Source organism: Castor canadensis, chromosome 3 (assembly GCF_047511655.1).
Source record: "Castor canadensis chromosome 3, mCasCan1.hap1v2, whole genome shotgun sequence".
Taxonomy (NCBI): Eukaryota; Metazoa; Chordata; class Mammalia; order Rodentia; family Castoridae; genus Castor; species Castor canadensis.
Genome location: NC_133388.1, coordinates 47,573,059 through 47,592,396, shown reverse-complemented (window position 1 = coordinate 47,592,396; position 19,338 = coordinate 47,573,059). Strand labels below are relative to the sequence as shown.

The following is a 19,338-nucleotide window of genomic DNA, read 5'->3' as shown; positions in this document are numbered from 1 at the left end:
ACAAGGAAGATAAGCAAACTTGGAACTTAACTTTTTATAAAAGTAGTAATTTATCTTTTAAGTATTACACTTCTTCTGAGCTTTTTTTTTTTTTTTCTCAGTAGTGCTGGGTTTTGAACTCAGGGCCTTACACTTGCTAGGCTCCCACTTTACCACTTGGGCCATGCCCCAACCCTTTTTGCTTTAGTTATTTTTTAGATAGGGTCTTGTGTGTTTTTCCTGGGCAGTCCTTGGGCTGAGATCCTTTTACCTATGCCTCCCATAAAGCTTGGATTACATGTGGTTGCCACTACTTTCAGCTTATTTGTTGAGATAGGTCTCACTAACTTCTTTCACCAGGCTAGCCTCAAACTGTAACCTCCACCTCCCAAATAGCTGGGATTACAGAAGTGAGCCACCATGCTCAGCCCTCTTCTGAGTATATTTATAGAAAATAGTCAGCAAACCACTGCCAAATTCTGTGTTTTAAGCAATTATTTTTATTTTTTTTGCTTTGATGGGAATCAGACTTCATGCATGCTAGGCATGTAGTCTACTACTGAGCCACACCCCCAGCCCTCTACTTTTTGCTACAGATTGTGGGATCAACTTTTGTGATTTGTCTTGGCTTTGAATGATGACCTTTCTTCTCTGGAAGCAAAGTTGATTTTTCTGTGAGGCTTTATAAAATTATAGTATTTTTAAAAATTTTGCTGACATGAAAAATTGAAACTTGAATACAATTTAATAGTGTTTAAAGTATTATTAAATTCTTTAATTCTCAATAAAATTTCTCTTTTAGGTTCAGTTCCAGAAGGTATCTTAGAGGATATTAAAGGTAACTAAGTTCTCATTTTCATCCCTTTCATTTTTCAGTGCTAGTGTGAAGGACATATTTTCTGAATGTTCATGCAGAAAGAAAATATATTCATAATGTAATGCTTAATACATAGGCTATAGGATACTATAAATAAAAATTCTGATTTTTTTTTCAGACATTAGAAGCTCTGGCATTGTTCATGATACGTTTTGAAGCAGTTTCTCAATTACATAGAAAGTGTATAGGGTTACTAGAGAAGTAGTAGTTTGCACAGCATGAAAAAACAGTTGAATTGTTAAAGAAAGCTACTGGTTTACTGTTGTATGATTGTTTTTTTACTCTAGTTTTTCTTTATACATCTTTATAAGGCTTGTCATTTTACTGACTGTTCAGGAATTCTAGAGTTGGAACCAAAGTGCATTGGATTGACTCTAATAAGATGTATTGTTTCCACTGGGGTTCATAGTATACACATATGGAAATGTCACGAAGAAACCCCTGTACAACTATTACATACTAATAAAAATGTTAAAAAATTTTTTTAAGATATATTGCTTCTGCTTTGCTACAGTGAATTCTTGTGATAATGTTCAAATCGGCTTTCCTGGTATTTTTATTCACTATGAGGAAAAGTATTTAAAATATAATTTAATGTTCTTCAGTACTTGGAGTGTGTAAAATTAATATTTCAGAATACTTAAGAAAATTAGATAATAATGGATTTTAGAGTTAAAAGGGACTTGAACATAATGCAGTGAGGACCCTAAAATATGAAATGATTTGTTCAGTGTCATATAGGTGGGGTCAGAGCTAGGGCTGCAGTAAGGATCTTGCTCTTTATTATATTACTTACATATGTGGTATAATCACCTAAAATGTTTCAATTATTATAAAATTTTAGTCATTTGTACTGCTTATTGCCAAGCTCAAAAACCAGAGAAATTTCCCAAGATGAATAGTTTTTCTTCCTCTTTTCCAATCTTACCCTCCAGTGACATACTGGTTGTTGACTATGTGCAGGGTTTCTTTTCATATGACCTGTACTTGGAAAAAAAGATGTTTAAGTTTCCTGTTAGGGAAATAGATTTCCAGAACTTTCAAAGATAGACATTCAGTATTGATAAGATTGTGGGAAAATGAATGTATAATACTATTAGAAATGATTACAGACTAACTTGTCATTTATTGGAAAGGTGTCAATATGTTAAGGAAAAAGCCATGTTGCTGAAGAAACCTGTTTTTATTCATGTAATTCAGACAAGGTCATCAGATATCTTGCATGTAACATCAATTTTCTCTCTACTTTTAAAATTTTACGTCTTATTTCTGAAAATAATTTGAAGCAGTTTATTAATGATACTTGAAACAGAAAGAATCTTTAGAAGACTTGAGTATTCAAAATGCAAAAGGTAAAGTGATACCTTTAGAGTGTGCTAAGGAGAAAGTAATTATATTCTAAAACCTAAAGTAAGGAATATTACACTCTAGCTAAGCAAAATTTAGTTTTTTGGGGGGTGTGTGTGTGTGTATGGGGAGGAAGAGAGATATAATTAATCTCGTTCAAAAAGCATTTAGAAGAATGACGTTTCATGATGATAAAATTTATTTTTGTTCTTGTGTTTCTTATACAAAGGCTATCAAACAGCAGAACAATTTCCTCAGAAGGGGTTTAAACAAACAAACAAACTTGGTTTTACAGAAGATGAACACTTAAATTGCATGTCTATTTGAATGGAATTATTAACCACAAGCCATAACAAGGTCTCTTTTTCTTCCTCTCTTTTAAGTGCGCACTTGCTTTGTAAGTGATCTGAAACGTGGACTAAAAATCCAAGCGGCAAAATTTAATATTGATGGGAATAATGAAGTAAGTTTTTGGGAATAATGAAGTAAATTTAAAAAAAAAGTACCTTTTTTGTGAGTTGCAATGTTTATTAGACTTAAACTTAATGATATTTTTATTTCAGCGTCCCTTACCACCCCCAAGTGTTGACTATCCATTAGATGGAGAGAAGATTTTACATGTCCTTGGATCCATCAGGTAAGACCTTTTTTTTTTTTTTTTTTTTTTTAAATTTATTTATTTTATTTTATTTTTTTTATTATTCATATGTGCATACAATGCTTGGGTCATTTCTCCCCCCTGCCCCCACCCCCTCCCTTACCACCCACTCTACCTCCTCCCTCTCCTCCCCACCCCCTCCATAGCCGGCAGAAATTATTTTGCCCTTATCTCTAATTTTGTTGAAGAGAGAGTATAAGCCATAATAGGAAGGAACAAGGGTTTTTGCTGGTTGAGATAAGGATAGCTATACAGGGAGTTGACTCACATTAATTTCCTGTGCATGTGTGTTACTGTCTAGGTTAATTCTTTTTGATCTAACCTTTTCTCTAGTTCCTGGTCCCCTTCTCCTGTTGGCCTCAGTTGCTTTAAAGTATCGGCTTTAGTTTCTCTACGTTGAGGGCAACAAATGTTAGCTAATTTTTTAGGTGTCTTACCTATCCTCACCCCTCCCTTGTGTGCTCTCACTTTTATCATGTGCTCAAAGTCCAATCCCATTGTTGTGTTTGCCTGTGATCTAATGTCCGCATATCAGGGAGAACTAATGATTTCTGGTCTTTTGGGCCAGGCTAACCTCACTCAGAATGATGTTCTCCAATTCCATCCATTTACCAGCGAATGATAACATTTCGTTCTTCTTCATGGCTGCATAAAATTCCATTGTGTATAGATACCACATTTTCTTGGTCCATTCGTCAGTGGTGGGGCATCTTGGCTGTTTCCATAATTTGGCTATTGTGAATAGTGCCGCAATAAACATGGGTGTGCAGGTGCCTCTGGAGTAACCTGTGTCACAGTCTTTTGGGTATATCCCCAAGAGTGGTATTGCTGGATCAAATGGTAGATCAATGTCTAGCTTTTTAAGTAGCCTCCAAATTTTTTTCCAGAGTGGTTGTACTAGTTTACATTCCCACCAACAGTGTAAGAGGGTTCCTTTTTCCCCGCATCCTCGCCAACACCTGTTGGTGGTGTTGCTGATGATGGCTATTCTAACAGGGGTGAGGTGGAATCATAGTGTGGTTTTAATTTGCATTTCCTTTATTGCTAGAGATGGTGAGCATTTTTTCATGTGTTTTTTGGCCATTTGAATTTCTTCTTTTGAGAAAGTTCTGTTTAGTTCACTTGCCCATTTCTTTATTGGTTCATTAGTTTTGGGAGAGTTTAGTTTTTTAAGTTCCCTATATATTCTGGTTATCAGTCCTTTGTCTGATGTACAGCTGGCAAATATTTTCTCCAACTCTGTGGGTGTTCTCTTCAGTTTAGAGACCATTTCTTTTGATGAGCAGAAGCTTTTTAATTTTATGAAGTCCCATTTATCTATGCTATTTCTTAGTTGCTGTGCTGCTGGGGTTCCACTGAGAAAGTTCTTACCTATACCTACTAACTCCAGAGTATTTCGTACTCTTTCCTGTATCAACTTTAGAGTTTGGGGTCTGATATTAAGATCCTTGATCCATTTTGAGTTAATACTGGTATAGGGTGATATACATGGATCTACTTTCTGTTTTTTGCAGACTGCTAACCAGTTTTCCCAGCAGTTTTTGTTGAAGAGGCTGCTTTTTCTCCATCATATATTTTTAGCTCCTTTGTCAAAGACAAGTTGGTTATAGTTGTGTGGCTTCATATCTAGGTCCTCTATTCTGTTCCACTGGTCTTCATGTCTGTTTTTGTGCCAGTACCATGCTGTTTTTATTGTTACTACTTTGTAATATAGTTTGAAGTCAGGTATCGTGATACCTCCAGCATTGTTCTTTTGACTGAGTATTGCCTTGGCTATTCGTGTCCTTTTGTGTTTCCATATAAATTTCATAGTAGATTTTTCAATCTCTTTAAGGAATGTCATTGGAATTTTGATGGGAATTGCATTAAATATGTAGATTACTTTTGGGAGTATCGACATTTTTACTATGTTGATTCTACCAATCCATGAGCATGGGAGATCTCTCCACTTTCTATAGTCTTCCTCAATCTCTTTCTTCAGAAGTTTATAGTTTTCTTGTAGAGGTCGCTCACATCTTTTGTTAGGTTTACACCTAGGTGTTTGGTTTTTTTTTGAGGCTATTGTAAATGGAATTGTTTTCATATATTCTTTTTCAGTTTGTTCATTATTAGTGTATAGAAATGCTAATGATTTTTCTATGTTGATTTTATATCCTGCTACCTTGCTATAACTATTGATGGTGTCTAGGAGCTTCTCAGTAGAGGTTTTTGGGTCTTTAAGGTATAGGATCATATCATCTGCAAATAGGGATATTTTGACAGTTTCTTTACCTATTTGTATTCCTTTTATTCCTTCTTCTAGCCTAATTGCTCTGGCTAGGAATTCCAGTACTATGTTGAATAGGAGTGGAGATAGTGGGCATCCTTGTCTGGTTCCTGATTTTAGAGGGAATGGTTTCAGTTTTTCTCCATTAAGTATAATGCTGGCTGTAGGTTTGTCATATGTAGCTTTTATAATGTTGAGGTACTTTCCTTCTATTCCTAGTTTTCTTAGAGCTTTTATCATGAAATGGTGTTGGATCTTTTCAAAGGCTTTTTTTGCATCTATTGAGATGATCAAGTGGTTTTTGTCTTTGCTTCTGTTAATGTGGTTTATTACATTTATTGATTTTCATATGTTGAACCACCCCTGCATTCCTGGGTTGAAGCCTACTTGTCATGGTAAATGATCTTTTTGATGTGTTATTGAATTCGGTCTGCCATTATTTTATTGAGTATTTTTGCATCAGTGTTCATTAAGGAGATTGACCTATAGTTCTCCTTTTTGGAGGTAAGACCTTATTTTTTATGAAAAAAATAGTGAACTAAAATTACTTCTTAGCTTTAAAATATCTGTATAAGCCTTTACTTCAGTATTGGCCACCTTAATAATATAATGCTTTTCATTAAGTGTCATCATTCATCAGTAATTTTATTCAGTTGTTTAAAGTCTTTGAAATGTCAAAAAATATTCTTTCCTCTTCTTTAGAGTAATTCGGTATTTAATGAAGGTAATAATTTTTTTGAAGTGGAGCAGGAAGTATACTTTAAAATGGAGTAAACTTGTTCTTCAAAAGTCCAGGTAGTAAATATCTTAGGTTTTGGATTGGAGGTGTGGCTCAAGTGATAGAGCACCTGCTTTGCAAGCACCAAACCATGAGCTCAAACCCCAGTTCTTAGGTTTTGTGGTCCGTATAGTCTTAACCCCAGAGCTGGAACACAAAATCAGCTGTATACTGTATCTAAATGAATGAACATGGCCATGGATCCAATAAAGCTTTATTTGCATAAACAGGTATAGTTAGCTGGCTGTGCTTTAAATTTTTGTTTTGTTAGAAAGAATACATTATTTCATATGTTCTCACTTTAAAATCCATTAGTAATTCACTTTTTATAGTTAGTTTTATATTGTACTGGTTGGGATTTGGTTTAGCCTCACAGGTTAAACAAAACTGAAGGTAGTGCTTCAACAAGATAGAAGTTGTGAAGTTGCATCTTAAGGAAAAGTAATTCAGGGATAACAAATGGCAACTCTAATCAGAGATCCAGACATCTTTCTATCACTTCTAGTGGGGATCCCGAATGGCTGCTGGTATTGCAGCTATCACGTCTATATTGCAAGCAAGTGGTACTAAATAAGAGAGAAAAAAATGCATCCTCTTCCTTTTTAAGGAGAATTTACAAGTTTCACTTATCACTTCTGTCTCTGTCTGGTACACATTGTCTGGTACATCTAGCTATATAGGAGTCTGGTAAAGTATTTTAATTGATAGACTGGGAGTAGGAGGTACAATTTATACAAGTTAAAAATTAGGTTCTTGCATTTTATATTTTCATATAATTATAGATTAACAGACAGTTACAAAAGATTAACAGTTAAAAAAGTGGTGCAAAATATATACTTCTTTATGTAATTTTTTTTTGAATTCATTACCTACACTTTGAGCCACTCCACCAGCTTTTTTTTTTTGAAATAGTGTCTCACCAGCTCTTTGCCTGGGCTGTCTTCGAACTGTGATTCTCCTGATCTCTGCCTCCTAAGTAGCTAGGTAGGATTATAGGCATGAGCCACCAGCACCCAGCTATGTAATTTTATCTTGCATAGATTTCTATAATCTATACAAGATTTCTGTAAACTATAACAACCAAAATATAGAAGTGTTGCCAAACAGAGGAAGAAAAACACTGCTTAATCTCACAAAGCTGGTGTGTTGGCACATGCCTGAAATCCCAACACCGGGTAGGCTAAGGCAGGAGATTGATCAAGAGTTTAAGATCAGTTTGGGCCACATAGTGAGACTGTCTCAAAAAAAAAAACAATAATAGTTAAGTGCTGGTGGCTCACACCTGTAATCCTAGCTACTCTGGTGGCAGAGATCAGGAGGATTCCGGGCAAATATTCACGAGACTCTTACCTTGAAGAAACCCATCACGGTGTAGGCCCTGAGTTCAAACCCAGTAACACACACACACTCACACACACACAAAACAAAACAAAACAAAACAAAAAAACAACTCACCTATATGTGGAATCTAAAGCCCCCCCAAATACCTAGAAACAGATGGCTACCAGGGGTAAAAAGGGAAAGGAAATGGGAGAGAAGTAGGTCAGAGGATATACACTTACAATTAGAAGGGATGAGTACATTTAAAGATCTGATGCATAACATGAAGATAATACAAAATTATACACTGTAGCTAAGAGAATAAATTTTAGCTGCTCTTATCACAAATAGAAAGGTAACTATGGAAGATGATAGATTAATTTCCTTGACTATATATATATATGACAAAACATCTTGTACACCTTAAATATATATAATTAAAAAAAGAATATACCATCACCCCAAAATTTTTCATGCTACCTCAACATGTGGACTTCTCTTAATTTGAGAATAGGAAAATGGCTATTTTATTAGACAGCTAGCAATCTTATCTTTTTAAAAACAAAGAAATGTAAAGGGTTTTTTGTTGTTTGTTTTTAAAAATCTTACATCACTGATTTGTATGCTGTTGAATCTTACTGACTTTTACAGAATACTTCTGTTCTGTTACAAGGTCTGAGGAGATGTAACTGGACACACAATCAGTGTAACTATACATAATAATAATAGTAACTACTACTCAAGGAATGCCTCCTATGTGTCAAACCTTGTTCTACTAACTCATTTAATCCTCACCTCAGTTTCCAGGAGGCTGGTACTGCTATTTCCCCTGTTTACAAATGAGAACAGCTTATGTTTTAATAAGTATTCTGGTATTAACATAGTACTGAAACTTAAAAATATTGTGCCAATATAACTTAATGGTTTATTCTGTTTCATTTAATGCCAATAAAGTGTTTTCTCTTTAATCTCCAGAGATTCAGTTGTAGAAGTTCTTTTTGAACAAGATAATGAAGAGAAATCAGTTGCCACTTTAATACTGGATTCCCTTCTTCAGGTATTTATAAAAAGTTTCCCCTTGCTCGAATAGCCCTTTAAAGAAAAAATTTAAATGTCATTGCCTATATTTTCCTTCTCCGGTATTATGTGTATGAACAAAGAAGTGTGGGTAGTTTTTTCTTGATTTTTAAATCTCTTATATCACTAATCTGCTTGTAATATTACTTTTATAGTATACTGTTCCCTTTTTTGGACAGTTTTATATTTTTTTAACTTTCACTTTTCTGTGGTCTTTTTCCTTGTTTGTTTTTTTTTTTTTTTTTTGCAGTACTGGGGCTTCATCTCAGGGCCTTCACCTTGAGTCACTCCTCCAGCTCTATTTTTGTGAAGGGTTTTTCAAGATAGGGCCTTGTGAACTATTTGCCCTGGCTGGCTATGAACCACAGTCCTCCTGCTGTCTACCTCCTGAGTAGTTAGGATTACAGGCGTGAGCTACCAGTGCCCAGATCTGTTAAATTTTATAGTTAATGCTGTCACACGTGGTGTCACATACCTATAATCCTAATATTTGGGAGGCTGAGGCAAGAGGATTGTGAGTTCCCAGATCAGCCTGGGCTTCATAGCAACACCTTGTCTTAAAAAATAATAATAAATAATAATAGAAAGAAAAGAAAAAAATATAGTTAATGAGCTTTACTTTGGCACTAAGGTATTTGCCTACCGTATTTCAATCCCTAGGATAATGAATGCCATGGACAAATGCAGTTTTTCAGAGTAGAGATCCCAGATTTTATTTTTGTACCTAGTGTGACTTGTGGTTCCTTCAAATTCATCTTTGTATAGGTTTTTAAATAATTCCACAGGGGATATGATAAGGTGTCTCTTTGTTTAATGATTACCTCATCATAGAATTCAATCTGAAATACCATTGCCAAAAAAAGTACAGTCTGCCTCTAAGGCCACCACTCAGTGAAGGACCTTATGGTTTCTAATTCTTAAAGAAAACTGATTGGGAAACATACTTTTTCTAAGAGTATTACCAGATGTAAGGATGATCTGGCAGAGACATCTGTCACTGTATTTATCACCAGGGTTGATTCAGCTGACCTTGCTGGCTAGATGTATGTCCCCTCCTCCCTCACTGCCCCACGTGTGTCCCTCCTCAGGCTGCACACGTGGTGGATAAAAACTACCTTCCCAGATAGAGGACTGTTCAAGGGCATATGAATAACTATGCGTCCCTGCTGGAACCCAAACAAGCTTTAGAGCATTATTTTCCTCTGAGAAATTGAGTCTGGATATAATACTGTGAAGGTTACACCTCAGAAAAATTTAGTTTTACATACTTTCCTTACTAAAAAAGAAATTCTTCTCACACTCTTTACTACACTCAGTCATTCTGCCTTAAATATGAGAACAGTCACATACTACTGTGGAATTTTAAATTCTACACTATTAGATTTTAATGTAATTTAGAATCTAAAAATACTTTTAAAACTTTCAAGTTTTGTGTATATTTACATGTATAGCAATATTACCATGGTGGTTATACCTGCTGTATGAAAGAACCTTACCAAGGCCCTTTTTGTAGTATAAATGATGACCGACAATTTGTAGTGCATGCTTCTGTATATTTTCTTAAGTTCAGTCAAATAATATTTAGCCAATTAAAGATACTTTTTTTCTTTTGCTTTCTTTTTAAATAACAGTGCCCAATAGATACCAGGAAGCAACTAGCAGAGAATTTGGTAGTTATCGGTGGCACATCTATGTTGCCAGGATTTCTCCATAGATTGCTTGCAGAAATAAGGTATTTGGTAGAAAAACCAAAATATAAAAAAACACTTGGCACCAAGACATTCCGAATTCATACTCCACCTGCAAAGGCTAATTGTGTGGCCTGGTTGGGAGGTAAGAATGTAGTTTTTTAAATTATTATAACTATATAGTAACTGGTTCCTGGGTGGCATTGTTAAGAGTTGTATTAAAATAGATGATTTACAGTTTAAAGTTGTCCACTTAAAAAATGGAACTCAAAAAATAAAAAATAGAACTACTAAATAATTTTGACTGAACATTGACTTTTCTTTAAATTATACTAATTTTCACAATTCTATGCCTATTTTTTTCAGTATTCATACTTTGACTTTAAGTAAACTCATCCTCAGAATAGTGAAATAGATTTTAAGTAAAGTCATCCTCAGAATAGTAAAAGTGATGACTTTGTTCTAGTGATGCTACCACTGCTAAAGGCATTTGTTTCAGAGTTGGAAGTGTGGCTCAAGTGGTAGAGTGCCTACCTAGCAAGCATGAAACCCTGAGTTCAAACCCTAGTACACCAAAAATATTAGTCACTTTCTTTATGACTGAGGTCATTGAATGTTCTAAGTAATGATTGTTTAAAAAAAATAAACAAATAGCCTTGTAATTAACTACTTTGAAGAGAAAAAGTCATGAATGTGTACATTTGCATACATTCTGTACTTTATGATGCAATTAGAGCTAGGATCATATATACAGAAAGAAAAACATGTATTTTTAAATGAATGTAGTATTTCTTACAAAGTAGAATTTGGTCAATATGTAACTTTGATCTAGCAAAGACTACCTTCTACATCTTTTATTGGGTCTTCAGTATAAAATTCTAGGACTTTAAAATGATATTTATTGGGTTTTACATTGACTTTGTTTATCAATATGCAACCTCAATATTTGTGGCAGTGAAAACTGTCTTTCATGAAGTTGAAAATACTCCCACTACACTTTACCTCATTCTTTCAGACACAGTAATTCTATTATCATATTCAGTATAGTCCGCTACAAGCCATTCAAGTGACTTTCAACACAGGAATATGGTTTCCCTACTCAAAATTCTAGTTTAAATGGAGTTAATTTGAAAATTTTCTGTAATATGCATTGCTGAATTTACCAGTTCACTCTTTTCATATAATGGATATGTCTGTATTTAAAGTTTTCTGGTTAGAAGTTTACTTACAAAAATATTTTTACTAAACAGGAGCTATTTTTGGAGCATTGCAAGATATACTTGGGAGCCGTTCTATTTCAAAGGAATATTATAATCAGACGGGCCGTATACCTGATTGGTGTTCTCTCAACAATCCGCCTTTGGAAATGATGTTTGATGTTGGGAAAACTCAACCACCTCTGATGAAGAGAGCATTTTCCACTGAGAAATAAAAGTTTGATTATAATTCACTTTAGCTTCATTTCAAATATTTAATGTTATAAGCAATTGTACAAAATATGTAGGATACTTATAGATGACATTAGTGTAAGTGAAAGCATTTCTGTATTTACTCTTTGCATTAATATTTAATTTGATTTTGTTTCCTTGTGTAGTGTGGTAAAATGGTTGCTGATGCTCATGAGATTGGTTTTATTTATATTAGTAAAATACAATTAGTTTAATTTTGGCAGTTTATAACATACCCAATTTTTAAAAAGAATAATAACAGTGTCCCTCCACAATTCCACGTTATCTGTCCTGAGTATTGGATACTCCATTAATTTTATTATTTTCAGCAGTTATTTCATTTAACAAATGAATATTGTTAACCATTGTTGGTTATTTCAAATATAAATAAGGATCTGTTTTTTAAAATCCTTTTGTTTTAGTACTTATGTTGTCCATGGTAAGTAGTGCTGCTTTTGCAGAAATACAATTTGATCCTTTGGACTGCTACCTTTAATAGTGTCAAGCATTTATTAAGCAAAGTATGGAAATGTTCCCTTTTTTACTTTCCAGTTTCTTTTATGAACATCACTACATTTCTAGGAAAGGTCTTCATGTTTCTGCAAAGTTATAACTGCTTTATAAACATATTCATACTGGCATTATTCTTTCGTGCTTTGTATCTTCTCAGGGCAGGAGTTTTTTGAAATATGCACTCATCTGTTGTTTAACTCTAATTTTGGGGGTTTTTTCTTCATTTGTTTTTAATGAACTACCTCTTGTTGAAATTTTGTTGGTGTTATTCTTTCTGGGGACCTCTGAGGATCAGAAATGTGTGTGTGTATGTGTGCGTGAATATGCCTAAAGACAGAGTAAGAACTGATACATTTTCTAGTCTATATATCCCTAACTCCATTCTTACTAATAGTTTAATCAGTTTGATTTTGCTTTTCTGGATCTTTCCAGGTTTTGTCATACCTTTATGTGTGAAAGATACCAATACCAGATGACACTGGGAAAAACTGGTTTCCTGGCATTAAAAATGGAAAGAGTCAAGTCCCAGTACTACCAAAAAATAGGAAAGGTTTCCTTTTTAGATTTGTGTGTGTTTTGCTTTTTAAAATACTTCTAGCTCTACTTTGTCTAGCTCTACTTCTAGCTCTACTTTGTCATTATATTACTTTGCCACTTTACTAACCAAAGACTAAGATTCATTCCACATCTACTAAATGTCTGCTGTGTACCTAAATACTGTAAGTGCTACAACAGTAAGACATGGAGCTTTGCCCTTACAAAGCTTTCTGGCTAGTAGAAATAGATGTGTACACAAATGGTTGTACAAAACAGTGTGGTGGGTACCATAAAATGTATCAATTGCTTGTTACCAATGTAGTTAATTCTGACATGGAGTTGAGGACAACTTCAGGCTTTTGAACTAGTTACTAAAGGATTAGTAGGATTTCAGTTGTTCAGAGTTATTCTACTGAATTCTCTACATAACATCTTTTGCTGGGGATTGAATTTAGGGCCTTGAGCTTGCTAGGAAAGCACTCTACCATTTGAGCCCACCCCCAGTCCACTACACAGCATCTTAGAGCAGGTGATCTGATGGTGCGGATGCCAAGGGTGACAATGAAATGAGACATTGCTAATTATAATTTAAGGAGTAGATTGTAAAGAATTTGAAAATCACATTAAACCAGTAGATAAAACTGAAAGTTTGTTACCGGAGGTGTGCTCAAGCAGTAGAATGCCTGCTTTGCGAGTACTTTTGCTTTGCACATGTGAAACCCTGAGTTCAAACCCCAGTCCTATTGAAAACAAAACAAACTGCCATTGCTGAGGCCTGAGCCTCACCCAGACCACAAGTTTGACCTGCTATATGCCAAGCCTGCCTTTGTTCACTGGTACATGGGGGAAGGGTTAGAGGAAGGAAAGTTTTCTGAGGCCTGTAAGGACACTGCTGCCCTAGAGAGGGATTATGAGGAGGTTGGTGTGGATTCTGTTGAAGGTGAGGGTGAGGAAGAAGGAGAGGAATGCTAATTATCCATTTCTTTTTGTACCTGCAGCATGTCATACTCCCAGAACTTCAGCTTCAACATTAACTGTCAGGTGTTAAGATTTTCTGATGGTTTTTGCTCAACTGTGGTCATGTCTGTCTTTTTCCATGTGTACCTGTAAGATTCTTTTTCCATCATGTCTCAAAGGCTTTAAGAAAGAAAAAAACAAAACAAAAACTGAAAGTTCATTTTGGCCATACAGATTTCTAATCTGATTTTTCCTAAAGGCAATACTCCTCTGTCCTCTGGTCAATTCTATTGATTCACTAACATTTTCTCTGAATAAACCAATAGATATTTTACTAACATCTCTTTTTGCAGCAAATAATTTTAGAAATTCTCAGTCATGTTCAGTGAAGTATTCCCTGTAGTACCAGCTACTTGGGAGGCTAAGGCAGGACAATCACTTGAGTCCAGGAGTTTGGGGCCAACCTAGGCAACATAGTAAGGCCCTGTCTCAGAGAAAAAAAAAAAAAGTCCCACGCAATGGTTCATGCCTCTAATCCCAGCTATTGGGGATGTGGAAATTGGCAGGATCATGGTTTGAGGCCAGCCCAGGGATAAAAGAATCCCATCTCAACCAGTAATCTGGGCATGGTGGTGCTCATCTGTGATCCCACCTTCCAGATAGGTGGATTATAGTCCTGAGGCTGGCCCAGGTTAAAATAGGAGAACCCTATCAGAAAAATAACTAAAGCAAATAGTGGTAAAGTGCTTGCTAGCAAGTGCAGGGCCATGAGTTCAAACCCCAGTACTGCCGAAAAAAATTACTGAACTATAAGGTTTGCATAGTTGGCTGTGTAATGTGATAAAATATTTTTTTAATTCTCTGCATTCATATCAGTTTGTTGAATTTGGATTATTAATGAGAAATTTTTATCATTGAATAATATGAAAAAGATGATCTGTGCTGGAAATAGAGCATTACGATATAAAGTGGCAGATACCCAGTGACAAAGGTTAAGGAATGTAGGTAAGTCTGTGCTATGGGTTGAATTACAGCTCACAAAAAGATATGTTGAAGTCCTGACATCCATTACCTGTGAATGTGACCCTATTTGGGAATAGTTGTAGATGTAGTCAAATTAAGATGAGGTCATTAGGATGGGCCCTAATCCAGTGTGACTGGTGTCCTTATAAGAAGAGGAGAACAGCATGTGATGACCAAGGCAGAGATTGGAGTTATGTATCTACAAACCAAGGAATGCCAAGAATTGCTGGTGACACCAGAAGCTAGGAGAAAAACAGAACAAATTCTAAATAGGGAGTTTATGAGACTATGTCTTGGTGTATAGCTTGAGCTAATCTCTAGAACTGACACAATAAATGGTTTTATGCCACCAGTTTATGGTATTTCATTATGGCAGCCCTGCTAAACTAACAGCCTCCCTACTTCACTAGCTCAGCACATCTGCCAGATACTGAGCAGAAATAATTAAATGAACAAAAGAAAACAGTCCTGCCTTTCTGAAACCTGCATTCCAAGGGAGTGGGAGAGGTGTGTGGGGAATAGATAATAAACTGGTGCATTCTATGGAAAAACTAGGCAGGGTAAAGTGGATGGCAGGGTAGTTGCTAATTAGAAGAGGGTGGTTAGGGTGGTCCCAGTAACTTGACAAAGGCAAATTAGGCAAATGAGTTTAATTAACTATGTGGCTATTTGGGAGGAACAGTGATGCAGGAAAAAGAAACAGCAGGGGCAAGAGCCCTAAGAAAGGACATGCCTAACATGTCCCAGGATCAGCAAGGAGACACTGCCCCATTTACAGTGTAGAAGGAGCAAGGAAAATAAAGTTACGAGATCAGGTCAGAAAAATGGGGAGAGGTGGGCACCTCCAACAAGGCCAAATCTTACTGACTCAGCAATGCCTTTGGAGAGTTTGAGTGAAATCATAAAACGACCTGACTTGTTTTAACTGGATTGTTTAGGGAAACAAAGAGGCAAGAAGATAAAAAAAAAAAAAAACCCTGCAATAATCCAATGAGGTGATGGTTTAAACCAAGTGTGAGCAGGAAAAGTAAGTCTGATTCTGGATACATCTGGAAAGAAAACCAAACATTTCCTGAGAGATTTAATTAGGATGCTTCAGTTATCTATTGCTACTTAAACTCTTCCAAAACCTAGTGGCTTAGAAAACTAAGAATGTTTTTGCTTGCGTTAGAAATTCAGACAAGCTTGAGCGCACAAAGTAAGTGTGGATAGGGAAGAGAAAACAACGAAGAACTCATCCCTGGAGCACTACCAAGTGAAGATGTAGGAGGGACAAAAAGGAAGTAGAGGAAAAACTCAGGAGAGCATTAACACAGAAGCCAAGGGGAGGAGTGTATCTAGCACGGAGTGATCAAATTTGTAATGCATTTCTGATAGGCCAATAGATAGGGTGTGGCAATTAATGATTTAGTAATGTGGAGATGACTGGTGACCTTTTCATGAGCAGTTTAGCTGACTAGTTATAGGGGTGGAGGAAGGGCACAAGTCTGACTGCAGTGGGGTGAGAAAGGCAAGAAGTAGACCCGACACTGGAATCATCTGATAGCTATGCCTCAGTGCTATTATAGACTGATAGGATGCTTTCAGCTTGTTTATGGTTTTCCCTCTTTCTCACAAAACATCCACTTCAGGCAAGCTGGTCCCCGTGCAGCTCAAAACACCAAACATCCTTCTCTCTTGCTAAATGAGTGTCATTCGCAGCTTTATCCCTCCTTTAGGCTGCCCTCCATATGGATGAAGTCACAGAATTGCCTTGGCTAAGTATCCAATCCAGAACAAGCCCCCGCTTCCTTAGACCCTCCCCAAATGACCCAACCAAAACCCGAATCCTGTCTTAGGTTCTTTTCAAATATCCGCCATTTTATTCCAGACACCCCATGGTTCTCCCTTCTTCTAATGAGTAATGCACCAAACTTGTTTTACTACAGGTGTGTTGTTTAGTCTTGGATCGGGCATTGTCAGGATTAGAAGATGGGAGGAGAGGACTAGTGTGCAGACAACTGGGGCTGACTTTTGCTCCAAAGAAAACAGAGGATAGAAGGGTAGCCTGTAGGAAAACTGGGCCAGGGTTTCTGTCTTAAATAAATAACAGCATCTTTATAGTTGAAGGGAACAGTCAAAAAGAGAAATATGGATTCGTTTAATAGAGCCGAGGGATGGCACACAGAGGGTAGGCTGCCCTGCATTGAGTCGGTTGGATCCTGGAGCGTGCCTAGCTGTGCTTTCTGATTACATCAAAGTTCTCAGTGAGGAAGGAAGAAGGTGGAAATCCTGCGCCCCTCAAAGATCTAATTGCCCATCCTAAATCTTCACTTCTCTGTTCTTTGGTGCGTGGGTCAGAAAGCCTTTACTACCATATAAAATTACTAATACCTATCACCTAATTGGGATCATATCCAAGTATGATCCCAAGAACAAGGTAAGAAAACTCAATGCATGCACTAGTTGCGTAAATCTGACCACAGGAAAAATATTTCTTACTGTCTATCTCTCCGGGAAACACCTCCCCCTCCGCTCCCCCAGGATAAGCCCTATATTGAGGAAGAAAAGAGAGTGGGGGAGGGTCGGTATCCTCTGGCGCCTCCAAGTGCTTTAACGTCAGAGCTCTTAAATTTTAGAAAAGCAACCAATATCGGGGCCCCTAATTTTGTCAAGATAAAAAAAAATTGTTCGTTACCAACAAGGAGGCAAATATGCAGAGTAACAAGAAAAGCAGTCTTAAAAGCTTTGCCTTTAACTTTTCTCTTGCTTTAAAGCGGAAGTTGGGCACGGCACCGGCTCTTAGAAGTGCGCAAGCGCAGTTTTCGAGCCATTTCGTTTGCAAAATGAACTTGTTTCAGAGAGCTGTTTAATATTGAAACTATTTAAGTTAGCTCGGTCGGAGAATTCGCCTTAATTAAAATATTTCGCAGAAACAGTAAAATAGTTGAAGAACATTGAGTTCTTTGTATCAAAAGAAAACCCCGCCCAACGTGGGGCTCGAACCCACGACCCTGGGATTAAGAGTCCCATGCTCTACCGACTGAGCTAGCCGGGCAGCTGAAATATACTTCTCCTTTTCTGTCCTTTGAGAAGTGCGCGCTACATTTGGTTTCTCTTCGACTATATTCCTTTTTTCTAAAGAACTGTCTATATAATATAACCATTAAATTGCTCGTTCAGAATTATTTCTAAGGACGTTCTAAAACATTTAATTGTCCATAAATTTAAGAATTAAGAATTGTTATTTTGAGCGCGAGGGCGAGTTCAACCCCTCAATGACGCAAAAAAAAAAAAAAAAAGAAAGGAATTGTTACTTAGTGGGTATCCGAAGACCACTGGAAAAAAAGTGTCATTATAATCATTGAATTCTGTTTCTGAAATGTTTAAAAATATTTACTGTCCGATAGTCTACCTCCTTTACACAAACACGTATCAAAATGTATCCACCTTCTATCAAATGGGATATTGAGTTCCTACACATTTGGGATCCGCATGAAGGAACATTATTTTCATTGACGAACAGTGGAGTTTGACTATTTTCCTCATGGCCTGAGCAAGTAAAGTTAATCGAGGAAGATTCTGATTCAGTTAAAATAAAGTCCCTTTCGGGTAACTGTCTAACAAATGAGATATTAGCGAACCTTTTCTAGACAAGGAATTGCCCGCATTTCTGTGATGGGGAGTGTGAGCGCCTGGGGGGGAGGGGGTTGTTACCCTACTGCTCAGAATTGCAGATTAAAGTCTGAATTGTAAGCCTGGGAATAACAAAGAATTCTTGAGAATATTATCTCTAAAACTCAGTATTTAGAAGCTAAACCCACTGGTCACCAATTTTCTTGAGGCATTCAATTAAAAAATAATCACATGTCATATAAAATCTAGATTAATCAAAGTAAACACAGGATTTGGAGTATTTAAAATTCTAGAATATTATGATTACTGATAATTTGCTTTCTTTTAGTTGCAAATTATGAGTATTTCATAACTGCAGAATCGAACAGGGAAGTAAATTTGATTTTTTTACATTTAAAAAATTTATAACAATGATTATAAAACAATGATATTAAATACAATATCACTACATAATTATTTAATGGTAATTAATAATTATTTAATGTTATTTAGCCATAATTATTAAAGCCATTATGACTTACTAAAATTATATTGATTAAGCAAAACACTGTTAGATATTCTAATAGAAGAATTTTATGTGTACAGGTGTATATATATACATAATTTCTGTAGGAGATTATTCCATTATCTCAGCTTGTCATAATTTGATCAAAATCAGGTCCCTCTTTTCTGCTTAGAATTAACATTCTTTACCTTTAGATTGAAAGGGATTAATCCTTTCTTCACAGCTTCTGTGGTTTGAGCAAGATGATAAACACCTTGAACATCCTTTTTCAGTTGTTAAGACAGTTAACATAAAATAAGGTCTCTTTGTTATATGAATCAGAATCCTCTTGACTTTACTTACTCAGACTTAAAACAGACTCTGATATTCTTATTACCCTGTAAGACAGATGTGTGAATTCCATATCAATTTTGTATATGCTACTTTAAGAAGTAATTTGGAGTAACAAGGTTAAAACAAACAAATCCTTACCTATTTAAGTCTTGAAATCAAAGTTGCAAATCATCAAGAACCCAAGGCACAAGATAAATCAACAATCTAGCTTCAAAGATCATTCATCTGACAGTTCATTCAGAAAGAGCCCCGAAATTCCTTTCTTAATGAACAAAGTGTGCTAGGCACTCAAACACTGTTTACCATGCACAAGTAGTAAAGTTATTTAAGTTTAACTAGAAACCTAAACAAGTTTGGGTACTTGTAGTTTACCTCCAAGAGGAACCCTTATATCCTTTAGCATTTTTAAACACTTTT

General features: G+C 36.0%; 1 protein-coding gene, 1 non-coding gene and 1 pseudogene across 3 annotated transcripts in view; 1 reads left to right on the top strand and 2 right to left on the bottom strand.

The window, feature by feature from the left end:
• The window catches only part of Actr10 (actin related protein 10), a 29,732-nt gene extending 17,527 nt beyond the window's left edge, over positions 1-12,205 (top strand). For both annotated transcript variants that reach the window (XM_074067906.1, XM_020185188.2), the window contains 6 exons: positions 782-817; positions 2,587-2,666; positions 2,767-2,840; positions 8,201-8,282; positions 9,934-10,135; positions 11,241-12,205. In XM_074067906.1, coding sequence (XP_073924007.1) covers positions 782-817; positions 2,587-2,666; positions 2,767-2,840; positions 8,201-8,282; positions 9,934-10,135; positions 11,241-11,422 — 656 coding nt within the window. In that variant the 3' untranslated portion in view covers positions 11,423-12,205. The remainder of the gene's footprint in view (positions 1-781; positions 818-2,586; positions 2,667-2,766; positions 2,841-8,200; positions 8,283-9,933; positions 10,136-11,240) is intronic.
• Positions 1-19,338, bottom strand: part of LOC109700123 (zinc finger protein 736-like) — a 72,585-nt pseudogene that overhangs the window by 14,452 nt on the left and 38,795 nt on the right.
• On the bottom strand, positions 17,433-17,505 carry Trnak-cuu (transfer RNA lysine (anticodon CUU)). The gene has a single exon. It is a non-coding gene; the product is annotated as a tRNA-Lys (tRNA).